The following is a 19,219-nucleotide window of genomic DNA, read 5'->3' as shown; positions in this document are numbered from 1 at the left end:
AGTAATGTGGAGAAAACCCAGTTAATGGAGCTCAAATGGGAGGCACCACAGGAAGAGAAAAACCTCTGGAAGCGGCGAGGGTATTCTTTAAACCCCTCCGAGAGCTTGTGGTGACAAGATAGCACTGGTAAACCGGTGATGCCTATAGCCTTATTGAAAATAGCACTGGAACAGTTACACCATCCAGTGCACATGACAAAAGAGAATCTAGCAGCGACAATTGCCGAAGACTGGTTTATATCGTACTTGGCAGAACACGTTGCATTTTTTATAGTGAACTGTATAATCTGCCAACAGTTCACGCCTGGGCATACACTATGTGTAATTAGAGGAGTCATCCCAAGGCCCAATGGACCTTTTCAGCACTTGCATGTCGATTATGTCGATATTATTCAAGTATGTAACGGGTACAGGTACCTAATTGTTGTGGTGTGTCCATTCTCTAGATGGATAGAAGCAGGTCCATGTACACACCCAGACTCTACCTTTGCGGCAACATTTCTGGTGAGGAAGGTATTTCCCAGATGGGGAGTATGTGAGGTCATGAGGTCAGACAATGGACCTCACTTTGTTAATGCAGTATTTGAACAGATCAGATTGTTGCTTGGTATAAAGCACACATTTTCTTTGGTGTATCATCCTCAGGGAAATGGGATATGCGAGAAGCTCAATGGCTTGTTAAAGGAAAGGATAGCCAAGTTGAAGCTTACTCTAAAGAAGGGGTGGCTACACTGCCTTCCACTGGCCCTGTATGCGCTCAGAAACCAACCTGGTTCTGACCACCATCTCACGCTGCATGAAATCGTGACAGGCAGAAAGATGCACATGCCACTAACACCGCGAGATAGAGCTAGATGTGATGCTCAGCCAACAGGGGAAGTGTTAGGATCAGAAATGCAAAATTACTTGAATTGCATGACATCTTGTCTTACTGTAATTTCAGGACAGCTGCAGCAACAGCAAGAAGGGTGCAGGGCAGCACAGAACACAGGAGATATTGCAACAAATCAAGTTCAGGGTTTACGTGTACCACACTTGTTCCCTGGGGACACGGTCCTGTTGAGAAACCACACAAGAAAAAAGTGGGACGAGCCAAGGTTCAACGTTCCCTTCAGAGTGGAGGACGTCACTCCCTCTGCAGTCAAGTTACAGGGAAGAAGAGCTTGGGTCTTTTTGGGTGACATCAAGCCATACAATGGAGAAGATCCTCTGCCCTCACCCAATGCGTAGAGACTACAGACAATGAGGAAGAACCAGAGCACATGCAGACGAGATCCATGACGAGGAAGAAGGATGCATGACCAGCAAAGCAAAGGCAAAGATCTTTTGTGCAAAAGTTGTGGCTTAATTTTGGACATTTCCTCTGAGCAAAATAAGGGGATAAGGACATAAACAAGGACACTCTGTGCATCCTATTTGCAGGGTGAAGAAGAAAATTACAAGTATAAGCCACAACATAGTCTGTTGACTTTGAACTTTGGACTGAGGCACACTGAAGCCTTGATAAGAAAGAATATGCCAAATTTTGATCGAGGACACAAAAATTGAAAGAAAATACAGTATCCGGATCTTTTAACACAGAAGCCTTATTTGGACTTACTTATGGTGTCACACAGTAGTGACATCACTAATGGGGTTTTGATCTATTTCGAGTTAGTATTGAGATCGTACCCGTCATTAGTGAGGAGGCTCACTAACATCACCGAATTTCTTCAAGATCCTGAAAACGAAAAGACATTAGGCGAAAAGGCTGCTCATTGTGATTGCCGAGCAGTTCCCTTTGCTTCCAGAGTACAGGAAAGACAAGACAAATGTCCCTGTCACCAGAAGATAGCAGATTTGCAAGCAATGTGTTTTTTTGCCTAATTGAGGACTTTCCAGAGCTTGTGAGGAGACCTGCCAGTGTTGATTTCCTCACTTTCATCAGAGACCCAGCGAACTTTATACAGATGAGCATGCTCCTGCATGGTATTGTGATGCAGGTTGAACTTCAGAATTACCGGAGAAGATTGTAAACTTTCCGGGACAGATCGCAAAGTTGTTGCCAGAGGACTCCTGCTTATGCTGACAAAGAAACGACATGTCGTCTGGAGTGAAACAAATAAGCGGCATAAACTGGGAGCTTGTTTATTTTGAAAACGCAAATTAAGAGACTTGCTGAAATTATTACCTTATTTGACATTTTTGTATATGGAAAAGAGAACTGTTTCCAGAGGCAAGAGACAATCTATTATTCAGGCAAAGAGAATAATCGTCCCAGTATCTGCAACCTACTAGCAGAAACAGCAGAACCCGGATATAACGGCATTACCCAGAATGTATTAAAGAGTTAGTCTTATTTCCTTAGATGATCGAGATGGGCAACCAAAATAGTAATCTTGTCCTCCCTCAGGAGGAGAGATGCTCGTATTGGCCCAGAAATAAGTGTTGTAAATTAACCTACAGAGGAATTTACCTATGCATAGTGTTCATTATTGTATTATTGTCACTGACGATTCGAACTTCATTTTTTATTGGTGCACAAAGCGTTCAGATTCTAGTGCACCCACCTAATGATGTAAGCATGAAACCCACGAAGGTGCCCAGACCTTACAAAGTCATTCCAGTCCCTAGATGGTCTGACAGAGGAATGAGTGAACTTGAGATGGACGTGACGAGCAATAATACACACACACTTGTGGTAGCAAATAAACTGAACCGCCGGAGACAGAGTCGGCAGAGCAAATATGAGAGGGGGTTAATGAAAAACCCACACGTGCAAACGATGAGTGCATATACACCTGGTCTAGTGTCAACAACTGCAGAACCACATTCCAAAGAATGGGGGAAGTTTGGATAACCTACGATGAGAAGTTCCACGCCAAGTGAAGCCAAAAGACAAATGGTGAAAGCTGAACTTTTAAAGAGACAAAAGGAGTTGCAGAATAAACAAACAGAGACATCACTGACAAGCACCCCTAATCCAGCAATGAAAGGGGCAGGTACGAGTCCTGCAATACAGCCACATGCTGGAACAATAGCAGAGTCAGTATGGACATTCATAACATGAGCAAAAAGGATTCAAGAGGACAGGGAAAGAATTACCAAACTTTCTCCTACTCAAATGGTACAGATGAAAATGTCTGGACCATGGATGGAAATACCCGAGAATCCTCCAGCAAGAAAAAGCTATATGGGTGCGTTTAAGGATGTGGTTATAGCAAACTACAGGAAAACCTTAAGAATCAGAAGAAACACACAAGAAGACAATAACGAAAAAAACGACTACCTGGACAGCACAGCACTCTTGGGAAATAACATATGGTACCAACATGTTGGAAGACGAACTTCAGAGGAAGAATGCTTGGTTTGTGCAGTCTTGCCATACAGCATGGAGAAGTCGAAAATCTTTGTAGCTGTGGAAATTGACGTCATCACACATAGCAATGTGCAGGGCCAGAGGCCAGTTCATGGGAAGAGATGCTTCACTCAAATGGGCAACTGAAGCAACTGATCCAAATGAAGACGATTATGTCCAGGACATAAAGACAAGAAAAAATGGAAAAACAAAGAACATTGTGATCAGATATGAGAAGCCTGGAGTTAAAGGAGCAGAGATCAGAAGAGAGACAAACCAAAGACTGATCGTCCAAGGAAAAACTCCAAAAGAATCTCTCAGTTGGAAGAACAGCGGTCAAATGCAAATCTGGGGAACAGTGCTTTCACCAGAAGGATGGGAGAAAGGAGTATTGATCTGCAGAGCATGGGTAGTGATTGGGCGTTACCAGGCTACTATTGACACAGTACAGAATGGATGCAAACCATTGTGGCCAAAGCTTGCTAAACTATTGACATGGGTCAAAGACAGAGGAGGACCCATTGGAGAATTCAAATTATGCTTCAGAAACAATGATACAAGAAAAATGGTAGAAAATCAGAACTGTGGACGCATCTTTGACGCTCCAGGAATCGTACATGGTACTGCAGTGATTATGGATCATTATTGGGCATGTGGATCCAAAGCATATATCAGATTACCAAAGAATTGGGGAGGTACATTAGTAAATGTCCATGGTCCAGCATTGGTGATTCCAAAAAATGACCTGAATATTGACAGTTTCCCAAAAGCAGATGCTCGCCTGAGAAAGAAGAGATCTGTGGAATTGATGAGCCGAATGAAGAGAGAGAATTACTTTTCTGCTAAATCAGAAGAAGCTTTTAATGTGATCTCGTATGAACCCAGATTTTTCATACTAATCTCATCAGTGGTCACGACAAATCTGAGGCCAAGGATTCAAAATGAAGCAAAAACTAAATGGTTGCAGATAACAAGATGGGAGTTACTGAAGACCATCAACACGACCATAAAAGGATTCAATGCAATCAAGGAAGAGTTAAGGGCGATTCAGGTAATGACTCTCCAGAACAGACTTGTCCTTGATATGATCACAGCTATGGATGGAGGCGGTTGTGCAAAAATTGGAGAATCATGTTGCACCTTCATACCTTCGCACGATAACGAAAATTGAACTTTAACAGAAGCCATAGGTATGCTGACAAGCCTACAGAATCAGATGATAGATGAAGTTGACGAAGTTGATGACGACAGTTGGTTTGGATCACTGTTCTCATGGGTTCCGCAATGGATGGCAGATGCATTCAAATTCCTAGGAGCCCTGCTAGTGGTGATATTCCTTGGATTCTGTGTTATCAAGATAATAACATCTCAGTGCCATAAAACTGCAAAAAAGGCCATAGGGATGAAGATCATGATTTATGTCGAGTCAGAATGGAAGCGCAAGTTCCTGACTGATGAAGAAATAAGAGACTTTGTGAAAGACAGCATTTATGCAGCAGAAAGAACTAAGTTTCGGTATCCAAGGAAACACAGAAATTATGTGGGAAGATGGATCTATTGTAATCCAAGTGGAGAATGTCAATTAATGACATGAAACAAAGATGAGCACATAAAAACAGCAGGAAGCTTGAAGGGAGTCATAAAGATATGGACCCCAAAGAGGCATTCCTTCAGACCTCTATGTGTGGATCCAGTGGATGAAATAAAGGTGGATACAAAGGAAGAAGTGAGAGTGGTCGATGAATCGCCCAGAGGGGGGAGTGAAGAGGAGGTGTTAAGCATGATTCGCACTCCAGCCACCCCTTTTGAAGTACCAGGACCATTCACGCCAAAATATGTGAAGTATGATAAGCAAATAAACCAGCAGAGAGCCGCAGGTTGGGCTCTGTCCAGTACCTATCAGAATAACAGCACCTATTGAAGTACTGACACCTAAGAAAACCTGGACAGTAAGGTACCCATTCAGAAAACCATATCGACAAGTGAGACAGAATGACAATTGTCCGAATGTAATACCCGAAGAAGCTAAGAAGATACTGGAGGAAGACGAATGATGATGTCATAAGAACCCAGACTGACTCACATATAGAAGATATAACGACCTGAAAATAATGACAAAAGAGACAAAATACCATGGATAAGCGACATCCTGAGCCAGAAGTCAAACAATTGACGTCAAGATGTCAGAAACGTATGCCATATGCACGATGAAGATATTCAGTTAGTTTAAACATGTACATATGCAAAGTAACTGCAAGAAGCCAAGAAATCGTGAGGCTTGCTCATTTTAAAGGGCTGTTTGGAAACCCCCAGTCCTATGGGGCGTCTGGGGTCGATCCTGCACAAAAGAATTTGTCCTTGTACTGGGGTAATACTTTACACAAATAAATAAAAGAAGTGTTCCCCGTGATGATAGGTCACAGTTTACCTTACCAATATACTCATCCTATTTTTATTTCAAATACCTCTCACTCCCTTGCCCAGCAACACTTTTTTGTGTCCGCCTCTTCACAAGACCACACCTTCTGCATCACCCAATATTTCCAAACAACACCACATACGTGGCTTACACCACGAGCAGCACCAATTCACCGATCCTGCACTGGACCACACCCTTTGGGTCCAAACCACAACTTCTCGTATATACAGTAATATACATAAATACACTTTTCACAAAGCCTAAACAATCTCAGGACACAAGTCTGGTGCCAGCAAAAACTACACAAATAAATACACTACAGCCGTCTTCCCAACTCCTGGTGAGGTATAATTCTCTTGTTATTTATAACTCCATAAAAGAGGTTTACTAAGCAGTCTTTTTTGCCATTGGCGAAAGTTATATCTTCTTTATTACCTCAGACGAGGTGTACTTCCCCAACCTTGTCAGAGGCTTCCTTATCTTCTTCAATCTTTTCAATCTTTTCATTTTATCAGAATTCCCCAATATATACAAAATCTCCCTGTTTTGACAGGCCAATGCTATACTTGCTATCAAGTCTCACCCAATCCCCAGTTGCCATCTGTCCGACGGGGCGTCCTGCAGAACCTCTCTCTGTTCATGTGTAATCCCCCTCTCCACAGGTCACTGTGTAGTTCTTCGGGCCATGGCCGGGAACACTCGAAAATCTGACAATGCCTAGCCAACCATCACCTCTTCTACCATCTGTATCATGATGGCCTGGAAAACCCCAGATTTATGCAATAGGTGTGGAGTCAAGAAAATGTAGACTCAATGACAGAAATATTCAAAGTGAAAGAAAAAAGCACACTTTATTAACATCCAAAATAAAGCTCGGACAACATGCAAGCAATAGGGTTGCAGCTCTCAGAGCTCTCATAAAAAACAGTACCTTATAAACCAAAAACATGTCATAATGACGACATCATACTACACAGCCTACTGGACGAGGGATAGGTCAGGGGAACTGATTACATGTAGACTCCATATTTGTTAAACGTTTGATTGGATTACACATATCTGATAGCTCCAAATGGAACCATCTCTAAATTGATAATAGTAAATACATGTTGTCAGTAAAATAAATGATTGGTCGGCACAACACATACTGGACGGCCTGGCATTAAGGGTCCTGATTGGTTGTCATTCTACTGACCAACCTTGGGCAACTGATAGCTCCTCAAAACATGAGCCAAAACAGGCGGAGGGGGAGAGAGGTCCATGGATTGCCGTCCTTTCAATAAAAAAACATATCAACCCTTATTCCTAGGTCATAACCCAGAGTGATTCCTCTGTAGTTGGCCTTGCATTTCGCCTCATGTCTGGAAATACGCACAAGGATTGGGGCAGGTTCCCTATCTGTATCTATTGCTAATGAATGGGCATTGTTCTTCAAGTTGGGTCATGTGTGATGAGACCAAGTTTGGAATTATTTCACCCTGCATTTATGGAGTTTTAGATAATTTTAATGAGTATCATGATTTCCATTACAACCAGGGACTTGCTTGATCCATTTCCGATTAAGTCTTTTAGCTTATAATTATTCTGCACCTGCCCTTCAAAGACCGTTTGTTCTTTCAATTAATCTAAGAATATATGGCATGTGCCTTGGGAATTATTATCTTGTGTTCTCTCGAACCGTCTGGAACCTCCCTATTTTCTCAGTAAGCTTGGCTTGGTGTGCAATTCTCAGTAAGCTTGGCTTGGTGTGCAATTCTCAGTAAGCTTGTCTTGGTGTGCAAAGCTAATTGTCTGGCTCTGCACAAATATGTATTTTGGTGGATTCAGCATTTTGGGTTTGCATGAAGCCTTGAGGCCTTTTGTCGTTTACAATACATGCTGCGGCTTCCATTTTGGAAAAGATGGTTGCTGCGTAATGTTGCATTTCTTTGTTAGTAAATTAGGTATTCACGTTGTTTCTATTGCACTCAGCTTATATACGCTGCTTATGTTAGTATTTTTCATGTCTAAATGGATGCAATAAATGTTCCATGCATATTTGACCTAGCGTTCGTTTTTCATGGTGTGTGCATCTTTGCCTCTCTAATGCATGCATATGTATGGTTTCACTGTAAGCTTGCTTATTCTCGCCATCCTTAGTGTGGATCACTTTGTTTCTATTCTGCTGTACCTATCTCGGATATGGGCAATATGGCTGTCTTTAGGCAGCAACCTTTCTCACCTGTGCGATATATGGTCAGGGGAGGGGCACTAGCTATGCATGACGTATTCATCTGCCTCTCATTTTCCTTACAACACTGGTAGGAAAGTTAGTCATTGGGTATGTTATGTTTCCCGAATATTGCTTTTACAAAGAAGTGTAAAAGTTAGCATCAACTATTATTATTAATTCAAAATGTAATCAATACAAAACAACACTATTTTGTCCTTAAATCAATATTTCTTTTGTATTCTTTTGTATTCGCCAAAGGTATCATAAGGAAGAACACCTGTGAAGATTCCACTAACAATCAATTCTACCACTTAAGCGTCGTGTACAAAGGATTAGCAAGTGTCTTGATGAATGCATTTGCGTTTAAATTTGCACAAGAAATATTGCTTAGTTCTGTGTGCATTTGAGAGGCATACTCATTGAATGAGTGGTGCAAATCATTTGTTCAGATTCACCCAGTGAAACTCTACCACCAGTCATTGCTTAAATGTTTCCTGTCTGTTATAGAAATTCTGTTTCTGTGAGATAAACATAATGCCATAAACCTGAAAAAAGATCTCTCCCTGAAGAATGTGGCTTGCCCTGTCTGGATTTCCCCCCTTCTGTGGCAGAGAGCAGCCCCGTGCTACATGAGATGCTAACACTATGATATGATACAAAAGGTTATTTATAACACGCTTAATACCCAGAGGTTTCTAAGCGCGTACCCAGTGATCGAACCTGTGGTGCTGTGTCATCTTGCTTCGAAGGCGAGCATGTTGTCCCTGAGCTATCCTCCCACGAATATCCAGATAATATGGGGTCACTTGTAGGTGCTGTTTGGCTATTTACCCACCCATTGACTGCCCATAGCCATGTTAATCACCAAGGCCATTCGCACCCACTTCCCGTCCCTTCCTGCCCAAAACTCACCCTCCTGGGATCTTTTTGAGCTAACTTCATCAAGCCTCAAAATCAAGCTTTGCACTCAAAGTGCCTACCACAGGTTTTTTGAAAGCAGTATTCTGAGTTATAATGGTTTAATTGGTGCTGTAAACGTGCTACTGGTGTAATAAAAATGTCTTCACTAGGTCTGCCTTTAGCCTCTTGATTTATAAGCAGTATGCATATCCTTCACTGAAGTCCATTTAAAAACAAGCATTATCATAGGCGACAGTTTTGGCTTGTTTATAGGTATTAGACGGGCATTTGCCAGGCACTGCTATCATGTGCCCAGGTGCGTGCTCCATTTTGAAGCTGCTACCATTAATGGCCAGTTAATATCATTAAGGCAATGTCTGGCAAATGCCTTTCCTATGTCTACACCAAAGCCAAAACATTTTACTTAATTTACTAAAGAGAAACCATACTTACAATGACTTTTTAAGGCAGGGTGTCCTAAACAATCTCATGTTAGTTCATTAATGTTGACACTTGCCTGTGGGCTATGGCCTTTGCACCTTTATAGTGAAGGTGTATTTAACGAATTATATGGTACACAGTGTGAGCCATCATGCTTGGCATCCAAATTCACACAGCATGGCTAAAGAAGATGGTTGAACTGTCAAGACATCCTCTGTGTGCCGGACTATGGGAGACGGTCAACCTGGGAATAACACAAAAACACTGCAATTAAAATGCGATCAATGTTTTTCTCAGCTGCACCCCAAATCTATATGGAACCAACTAACTCTACCATTTGGTCCATAGGTCGCTGCTATTCAAGAAGAGGTGACCAAGCAACAGCAGGAGTCTGAGCATGAACTGGCCAAAGCAGAGCCTGCCCTCATAGCTGCCAACGCCGCCCTGAACACCTTGAACAGGGTAATGGACTTTAAAGGGGCAGGGGGAGTGGTTTTCATTGTGATTGAAACTGTTTTCAAGGATTGGTAATTGACGTGTATTGGTTGGGCATCTATGTGTTTTGCAGCTGAACCTGACTGAGCTAAAAACCTTCCCGAATCCCCCGGTTGCCGTCACAAATGTCACCGCTGCTGTTCTCGTTCTTCTTTCTCCCAATGGCAAAATTCCAAAGGACAGAAGTTGGAAGGTAGCAAAGGTGTGCATGAGTAAGGTAGGTGGCCAGGTAACAGTCAATATTTTCACAGCCATGCTCTTTTCTTACTGTTAGCCAATTGTGCTAGATAAATAGAGCTGAACGTCAGGGAAGGACATCAGCACCATCGAAACTGCCCACTTTCTTCACGTGAAATGACGCAAAAAAATGTCTACCCTGGTTTGAAATGGTCGGCCATGTGGAGAGACTGATCAACTGTGCAAGGAAGGTAGACAGAGGGGTAGAAGACATAGATCCAGGATGGTGATGGACTCCAGTAACTGCACAGCTCCAGACCATTCCATCAGTGCACCTTGAAGGAGATGATGATGTATACAGGGGATGTATGCACAGGCGATGTTGGTAGTGAGGCGGTTATGGCAGGAGAAGAGAAGGACGGTACACTACTGGATAGTCTGCCACTTTTTCGAGGTAATTAATCATGCCCATGTCTTAATTCACCTTTACACACCGCTTAGTGGGTGGATTGTTAGAAGTTAGAAGCTAAGTGACAGTGTTGTGTTATTAAGTTATCAAAGAAAATGATGGTGGAACGGGTGTGCTTTAATAATTTAGTAATCCCCCCTGCATCGGGGAGCGTACATGTCCGGTAACACCCACCAGCCTGAGCGTAAGCAGGGCTAAGCGAAGGGCAAGGTTTGTGGTTTGTTACCACCCATGTACGCACCCCAACAGTGGAGTGATAGTAGCTATTCACACCCCGGGGTTTGCCCGGGGTTCAAATCATTTTTTTTTAACAGGACATTGGCTCTGCACATATTTTGTGAGCCCAATCTCCCCGTAAAAGAACACGAAAAACAAGATGGCTGCCACCATAGGAAAAGGGATTTAGTGCATGTCCTATTTCCATAGCGGCAGTGGGTGGGAGGAGCACTAGGACTGGAGCACAAAGCTCCGATCCAGCAGCTAAGAGGTGAAAGAGGGAGGAAGGAAGTTGGGAAAAGAGGGTGGGATGTTTTTGGGTTGGGGGGACCCTGGCGACATAGGTAGGTTCCCTTTTGCCTTACGCAGTCTAGATGGCGCTACCTGGGAAAGGTACTCGGGTGGCTGATAAAGCAGGTGGTACAGAGTGTGTTTGTGCCCACTTTTCCAGCCACCTGATTAGCTGAGCGCCGTTCCCTGGGTGCAAATAGAAATTATAGCTTTTTTTTAACTCTCAGACCTTTCTTAGCTGAGGGTTGTAATTTGCTGACATTTTAAAAATAAGGTTATTAAAATCTAATGTGTGCCACATTAACATGATATAACATATACAAAATAAATTAAAAGCCTTAAAAAAAGTATATTTTGAAAATAGGGTCTATAAAATCATGCACAACTGAGCCCTGTTTACTGCTCCTTCCAACCAGCTGTGCAGGTTATCGGTTTCCTTGTGATGGCTTCAAGAGATGGCAGGCGGTATCTCCAAATCAAGCAAAATCATTTCAGAAGAGAACCCACCATCCGGTATAGTCATTCTCCAATGTTCTGAATGAATACATCATCACCTCTCTGTCAGGTGACAACAGTGACAAACCCACAGTAAAAAACTGCAAGACTCCAAAATAAAAAAGGTACAGTCAATGTTCTATTTAAGCCATAGTGACGAGATCCCCTGGCCTTACAGGGTTTCAACGGTTACGGCCTGAGTTAATAGGCCCGAGCCTAGCGAGGGAATTTAAGGAAGGCTCCGAGACATTACCACCTGGTACAGCATGGGCAACTCTTCATTATGGCTATTAGCACCCCTGTATTGCTACTAGGCATTTATTTATCATAAAAGATGGGTCAGGACGAGCGTACAACCCTTTGTTTCAAACAAAAACGAAACTAACATTGCCGCCATCGAAATGGAGGTGGGACGCCGAGTCCCCTTCCATTTCCATGGCAGCCGGCGGAGATGAGAGGAGCGTTGTCGCGGTTTTGCGGTGCCTCGACCTTTTCAGTTAACTGGGAAGGAGGGTAGTGTGGGGCGGCGAGAGAAACTGGAACGGTGGGGGAGGGAGGGAAAATGGAGGTTCGGGGGCTGACATCCTCCGAGATTGCTCAGAACACAGGCTTATTCCATAAGGTTCAGCCAACATTCTGAGAGACCTATTTGGCTGTGGTACTTGCCCTGAGTGCTAATAAAATATAGAATTTTGATTAAACAATAAAAATGCAAATAACTATCGAAACACACAAGCCAAAACCCAATACCTGTCAGAGAAAACATAGAAAATACAGATAGCAATACATGGCACGTTGGGTACTTGAGCAGGGGAGTTCAGGCAAGAAATTGTAGCAGCATCTCTTTTAAAAAGGATATGCTGCGAGAACAGGGCAGAAAAGGGTACTTACATGTCACTATAGGGACAGGGCCTCTTAACAGTATGTTGTTCTTGTCTTTAGGGGGCAAATAAAGCACTGAGCCAGATGTCTTAGTGCTTTAGCTGTGTTTGAGCCGATGTCAAGGTGGTTCGAGTGGATGCAATCCCACTGATGGTTCTCATTGAGTCATGTCAAAGGTGCAGCCTCACGAAGGGTTGAGTCTGCTTTTCAGTCGGCAAATCAATATCTTCCATTGGTTCGTATAGCAGTTGAGTCGTTGGTGAGAAGAAGGCTTCTGCTGGTTGGAGGCAGCGTTGGCATTGGTGAGTCAAATCATGGCCTGCAGAATCGAGTCAACTTTCAAGTTGGTTGCTTCCTCAAAAAGGAATCCTGTGCTTTGGGTTGCTCGAAGATGGTCTGCAGCAATGGGCCGAGCCAGCATCTGTGCAGGCCAAAATGGAACAAGTGGTTTGAAGTTGAAGAGATTGCTAAAAGCAGCACTGAAGGCACTGTTTCCGTTCAAAGGGCACCGAACGTGGTCGGAACTAATTGAAGATTGTTCAAAGTGGCTAACCAGGATTCCAGCAGCTCTTCGCTTGCTGGGCACTGTGAGTCCCAATACAGGCATTCTAGGGCAAAGTGAGTCCTTTCTGCTCTGCTCTCCCAGTCCATAGAGTTTGGTTGGCAACCACAGGCTTTCCTTCTCCTCCAGTGATGAGCCTTGTTCCAATGCAGCTGGCAGAGTGGCAGGGCTTAGTTCACACCCATTCTGCTCTGGGGTTGGTTATGGACCAGAACATTTCTCTGCTTTCTATCTCCACCTCTATTGTAGAGGACCCTAGAATGGACTGCACACCCACTAGAGGTCCAAGGTAGAAACAAAGAAAGAATGAGAGACCCCTTCCTTATAAAGGCAAAATGCCACAAGGTAGTGGCCCAAAGCAAACTTGTTGTTTGGGGTCCAATATTTGTTGGTGCAACCAGTGACCCTTGACTTCTGACATCTTAGCCAGAAGGACTGGTCCTGCAGGAAAAGGTGGGGGACACAACGACACCAAAAGAAAACCAAGATGGTCAAACCTCTTCTGAGTCTTCCCTTCCCTATCTGGCTACTCTAACTCCACTCCTTCCTGTTGTTGCTGACTTCAAAGGCCATCTGCAGTGCAGCACCCCTGTGTGTGGCTTGCTTTGTTATGTCAGCTCTACTGGATGCAAATGTTACCTTTGAATCGGCTCTGTTCCACTGGAGAGCAGAAGCTGCAGATTTCAGGAGACAGGTGCAGCGAAGGGTCACTATGGTAATAAGACCTTGGTTTCCATGGTGAAAGGAACATTGGAACAAAGTGTGCATAAAGATTGGCCATGTTTGCCTCCACCCCCACAACACATGTAACCCTACTTCCTGTGGCTCCTGCAGTGTCTGACAAATGCATAAATGTACTCCTTGCCTTAAAGGCCCTGCTTTGGAAATAAACCTGTACTATCGGATGTATTGCGAATTAACAGATCTCTCACCATCAACAGAATGATAGCCTATTGCTAGGATGTCGCTGCAATTGTCCACTGGGCCTGTCATGGCTATATGCACTCCCTTTGCCCTCAGTGGGCTATCTCCTGTTATTTTCAGGAGTGAAGGGTATGGGGCCTCTGAATGCCTGCACCCTGTAAAGCAGTTCAAGCCGGGATCTCAGGGGGTGTCAAACACGCCTGAATCTCCTGGCGACTGTTCTGCTGCAGCACTGGCATGTGCAGGCCTGCCATTCAGTTAGAACATGTCCTGAGAGTGGAGAAGAGAGCGTCACCAGAGGGTAGCTGGGTGGGCTATAGCCCCAGGTCTTTTTTCTGTAGCCTCGTATAGAAGCTCAGTGGCTACAACCAAAAAGCTAGCTAGCCCTGAGTCCTGACAGTCCCGACATTAGCATAGCCCCAGATCTTTTCCAGACCTAGCAACACCCCTGGGGTGAAGGGGGGACACAGCCTTTGCCTGGCTTGCCGCCACCCCAGCCTTTTACACACGTGGAGACAAGGGCCGTCGAGCCAATGGCAGTGGAAAGGAGAACCCCCCCCCACCACACACACACAACTTTCAAACGCAAGTCCTGCAGGCGATGGGGGTGTAGAGCGACGGAGCTTGCCCCAATGACAGCACCCCTTTCCTCTCCAGTACCCCAGAGATGCAGAAAGGAGAGGCAGGCTGAGGTCATGGAGAGCTACTGTAATGGGAGCTCGTGTACCTCTGAAGGAGAGCGCGTGCAATGACTATTAGACCTGGCGCCAAGATGGACCTCTTTGGGAATGTACTGTCTAATATGGACAGTTCTGTAAGACGCACGCAGTAGTTTAATGTAATGTAATTTGGTCAGTTTAGTTGGCCAAGCCGCGTGCCCTGCTCTGACGTTTCTAATATTATGGGGCTTCGGCTAGAATGTGGCAGAAATAAGCATGTGTGCGTGATGTGTGCATAGTATCAAGCACTGAATTTATACGTATTATCATTATTTCCTCAGGGTATATCTTGGCGTCGCTGTCTTTGGTGTTCTTTTGTTGCCTTGCGGATCTGCCAGTGGGGCATGGGCCAGCTCTTGTTAGGATTAGGGCCTGCTCAAGGGCTCTGTGTAATTGCGCGCATTGTTAGTTCATGTGTTATTGCTTTTGCTGACATGTGTTCTGGGTAGTTAGTTACTAGTTCCTGATCGGCGTTGCCGGGTGCCATCTATCGTGGATTGTGGCGTCTTTGTTTTCATTCAGGTGGGCCACTGATTATTACTGAGAAACTTTACAACTTTGGGAAAACTTGCCACCAGGAGAAAATCGGCTTTTATTTATTTGTACCCGTCAAGCAGGCCAGCATGCTGTAAATCGGGTTGGGCGGCACCAAAGCTCTGACCGCCATGTTGGGCTGGGCCCTATCTTTAGTCCTCCTTTTAGCCACTGCATTTCTGCATTACATGAGATGGCCTGTTTCAAGTTTAAAGCAGCGCAGGCAGAGAGAGCCCAGCCTTCTGAAGTCTGCACGCCTCTCTTCTAGCGGGCTTGATCCAAATGGTGGACATGGGTTTTCAGCCTAGAAGCTTGATGGTCAAAAGAGGATGTTTATCTGTTGAATCACAATTATCTGCAGGTTTCTAAAGATCACCTTTGAACCTATGGGAAAGAATGTCAGAAAGCTATTAAACGAACCCAGCTTCTGAAGGTAGAGGATGCGAGCTATCTGTTGCTGTGTGCCTCTCACAGCAGGTGCTTTTATGACGTTACCTAATGTGTTGTATCCAGGTAGCTATAGGCGTGTAAGCCACCTCCGCTAGGCCCAAGAGATCCCACCACTCCAACCAGCTCGTCATCCCTTCTTTCAAAAGAGCTAAGCTGGAGGGTCGAGCTTCTGATTTCTAGCGCCCAAAAACTGGAATGCCTTACCCACCACATTAAGGAATGAAACATCCCACACAGCCTTCCGTAAATCTCTGAAAACCAAACTCTTCAACTAAGAACACACTGACTCCTGCGCACCAACCCTTCCAGTGCATGATACCTCCCGATTCAACTGGCTCCCCTGTTACCTCACAACCAGTAGAATCACTCACCCTGTATTGTTCACTGTAACCCTGTATTTTGTCAATGTAACCCTGTACCTTCTGCCTTGTTTACTGCTCGTAATTTCACCACCAATCGAGCCTCTGTTTATGTTGTAACCAAATAAGCCTAATCTAACAGCGCCACAAAGCCTCAGGGCTGCATGTGCGCTTTATACATGCAAATAAATAAATAAATAAATAAATAAATAAATAAATAAATAAATACATAAAATAATGTGCCACTGTATAGGAAACCTGAGGCTGCAATACCCTATGCTGCAGTGGTAGCACGAGTGAGCACCACGTTGGTGTAGGGTAGGCCCTTAGCTTCACTGTAGGTAGAGAGTAGGCACACAGTTCATGGCTACCTCTAAAGAGCATATGGATAGCTCTGTGGACTGACTTATAGATCAAAATGTTGGATAGATGGATACAAGGGAGGAAGTAGCTAGGGACCTGGGCTCCAATAACCAACTGCCCCCTCACTGACTGCCTCATGTTCTATATGTCCACCGCACACAGCACACCAGCAACACACAGCAACACAACCCATCCAACAGCAGCCTTGATGATTCAACACCCCCCTGCCACTAAACTCACACCCAGCAATCCCCACACCTCGCCGAGCAACGCCCCAAAGTACAGCTCTCCACACAACCACCTGTGCTTGCATGGCGCAACGTGTTAGCAGGCAACCCTGTAAAATAACAGGCAGCACATGAGGCTTCTCTGTAGGAGCACACACACACACACCCTCGACTTATCCTAAATCGCCTGGAATTGTATTAGCACACAAAAATAGGCGCTTGCAATCTCCATGCAACATTAATGCCTCCCTCTCCCACCTCAACTCCAACACTACCTTCTCCCTTACAGGCCCAACAATCAGAAGACCTGCTATGCAAGATTCATTAAAAGGGCATTGCATAAGGGTGCAAAACTGGCTAGCAAATGAGACAGAAAGGCAAGAGGACAAGACACAAAGCAATTAGGCAGTGGAGTGTTCAGTAGCAAGCAGTGTGTGCTGCCATGTTACAGGCTGCCCTCCAATTAAAAAACAGATCCATACATTCATTTTTTCATCAAAGAATGATGGAAATGAATCGTATCTAGGAGCCAAAAGAGATGCAAATATTAAGAGGATGGCTCGTAGGTCTTTGGGCAACATTCATTTCTGTTACTTGGAAAGGGGCTGACCTCCAAAGTAATTAAACCCCAACTTGCCAAACCATGGGAAGCAGAGTGTCCCAAGGCGGGGTTTAGTTGTGTTGCCCATTGTTGGCTCACTCCATTGTGGCTGTGTATTGAAGGAGATTAAGGGAGCAAGATTAGGCACAGTCACTTCAAAAACATGTTTGGCCCATTGTGCCGTCACAGCCGTATTACTGGAGATTACTGCGCGCACGCGACCTCCTCACTACACAGATAGGGTGAAAGTGCAGACGTGGCCTTTACCACGGCTCTTCCTTGCATCCATTGTGGGCGGCGGCACCAAAGCCCGGTTTAGGGCCCATTTTGTGTAATTATGAGGTATTTACACAATGGACTTCGGGGGCCTGATTGTTATTAGTGCGATTACCATTGATTTATGCAGCCCCGAGTGTGACGTGGCCCAGTGCAGAGAATGGCCGCCGGTGGAAATCTCCTCGTGGCCATCTGCGCCAGAGGCAAGACGTGCTCCCCTCTGAACCCGGGCCGCATCTTCCCAGAGATCCCTGCGCGTGGGGACCCTGCGTGCATTTTCCCTTTTTATGCTGCCTTCTTTGGTCTTATATATTAGGCATGAATATAGAAATCTATCATTCCATTCTACAAAAATAAAATCACAATTATAACAATGTTCAATATCAGTTTACGTCTCTTACTGGTTAGGCTGCAATTTTACTAATTTAAACAATCCCTCAGTTTCGAATTGAGCGCTGGCATCGTTTTTCAAAGTTTAAAAGCTAACGGTCGACCCCAAATGTTTGAAAAAAGCAAACTGCCAGACAATACCAAGTGTAATTAATTACACTGTGGAGACACCCTTCGCTGTTTAAGTTGACTTACATATCACGTTCTAGGGGCGCACTTGATTGGCTGCTTCTAAACTGAGCAGCTGTGAAAGAAGGACTACATTCTGGGCCGCGTTTTGAAAGTGATATACTGTAATAAGATACAAGAGCAGGCCATGATTCCGGACAAGATCCCTTAAAACATGTAAATAGAAATACTTGGTGGATGCAAAGACAGAAAACTCATTCACACTGCTCTGGCAAACATGTTGCAGTCTTGTGAGAAGGGGAACTTGCTCACACTAGCTGGCCCATGCTGCGATTGATTCTACGCCCCCAACCAAACATACATTACGCAGCTTCTAACATGTCACGTGCTGGAGGACAATGTTCTGGAACAGCCCATCTTTAAGGTGGTAAGCAGTCCCTGTGCTCCCCCAGCAGAAGATTAGCATCTTCTGAAAGACTTTAAATGTCGGTTCTTAAGAAAGAAAGAAAGAGGGCGCTAGAGAGCCAACCACGATGGCGGCTTCCTAGAGAGCTCTGTGTAGCCCCTAATTAATCCTGCAACATCGATGCTTCTGTGGTGACCTGCCCGACTACAGCTACGGCTGTGTGGATGCACGAGATCCTGCTGCACAATCTCTGATCATTTTCGCTTCTGGCGGCCAAACCCCCACACATTTACGGCATAAACACCACAGGCCCCCGAACTGCAGGCCAGAAGATCTGATCCGCTTCAAGAAGGTGGGTGGATGTGTGTGCCTTCAGCGCCCAGAGAGACGCGGAGGTCTCCGTCCCCTTGGTGGCCCGGAGTGAGGCGGAGAAGTGACACCGGCCCGCACAGATGATTCCGGGGCTGTGGCCAGGAAAGAGTGAACTGCGGCATGCGCAGCTCCTGCCTCACGCCGCGGACGTTCCAGTCGGGCACCCAGCCTCCCCGTGCAACACTCTGAGCCAGCGGCGAACACGGTGGTAGGCGCCTCCACTGGTAACATTCACCAGCGCTCCAGGGAGTTGCATTCAGACGCGAGACAGCCGGAGACGGCACGTTTGCATCTCATGGCCGGTTGGGCAGTGGGATGGCCCCCTCCTCGCCTGCCCCACACATCGATCCAAGAGCACCGTGGCTACCGTTCAGTCAATTGAAGTAACAAGGCCCCATTCTGGTATGCCAAGACCTGCCTCTAACTGCCAATAGTAGCTACAGTGCCCACTGTGCAATGCTGTTGTACCAACACGCCAGACAATATCCTCTGCGGGGCCCGCCCGCCGCAGAGCTGAAATAAAATCAGAATCAAACCAAGAGCACCACATCGACGACTGAACATCACAGTCAG

General features: G+C 45.1%; 1 protein-coding gene across 1 annotated transcript in view; it reads left to right on the top strand.

Moving 5' to 3' along the window:
• Positions 1-19,219, top strand: part of LOC138488874 (dynein axonemal heavy chain 11-like) — a 2,478,284-nt gene that overhangs the window by 1,761,781 nt on the left and 697,284 nt on the right. The window contains exons 32-33 of the mRNA XM_069616234.1: positions 9,658-9,771; positions 9,878-10,021. Of these exons, the coding sequence (XP_069472335.1) occupies positions 9,658-9,771; positions 9,878-10,021 (258 nt within the window). The remainder of the gene's footprint in view (positions 1-9,657; positions 9,772-9,877; positions 10,022-19,219) is intronic.

The sequence above is a fragment of the Ambystoma mexicanum genome, chromosome 9 (assembly GCF_040938575.1).
Source record: "Ambystoma mexicanum isolate Mex_15411 chromosome 9, UKY_AmexF1_1, whole genome shotgun sequence".
Taxonomy (NCBI): Eukaryota; Metazoa; Chordata; class Amphibia; order Caudata; family Ambystomatidae; genus Ambystoma; species Ambystoma mexicanum.
This window is presented reverse-complemented; position numbering and strand designations above follow the sequence as displayed.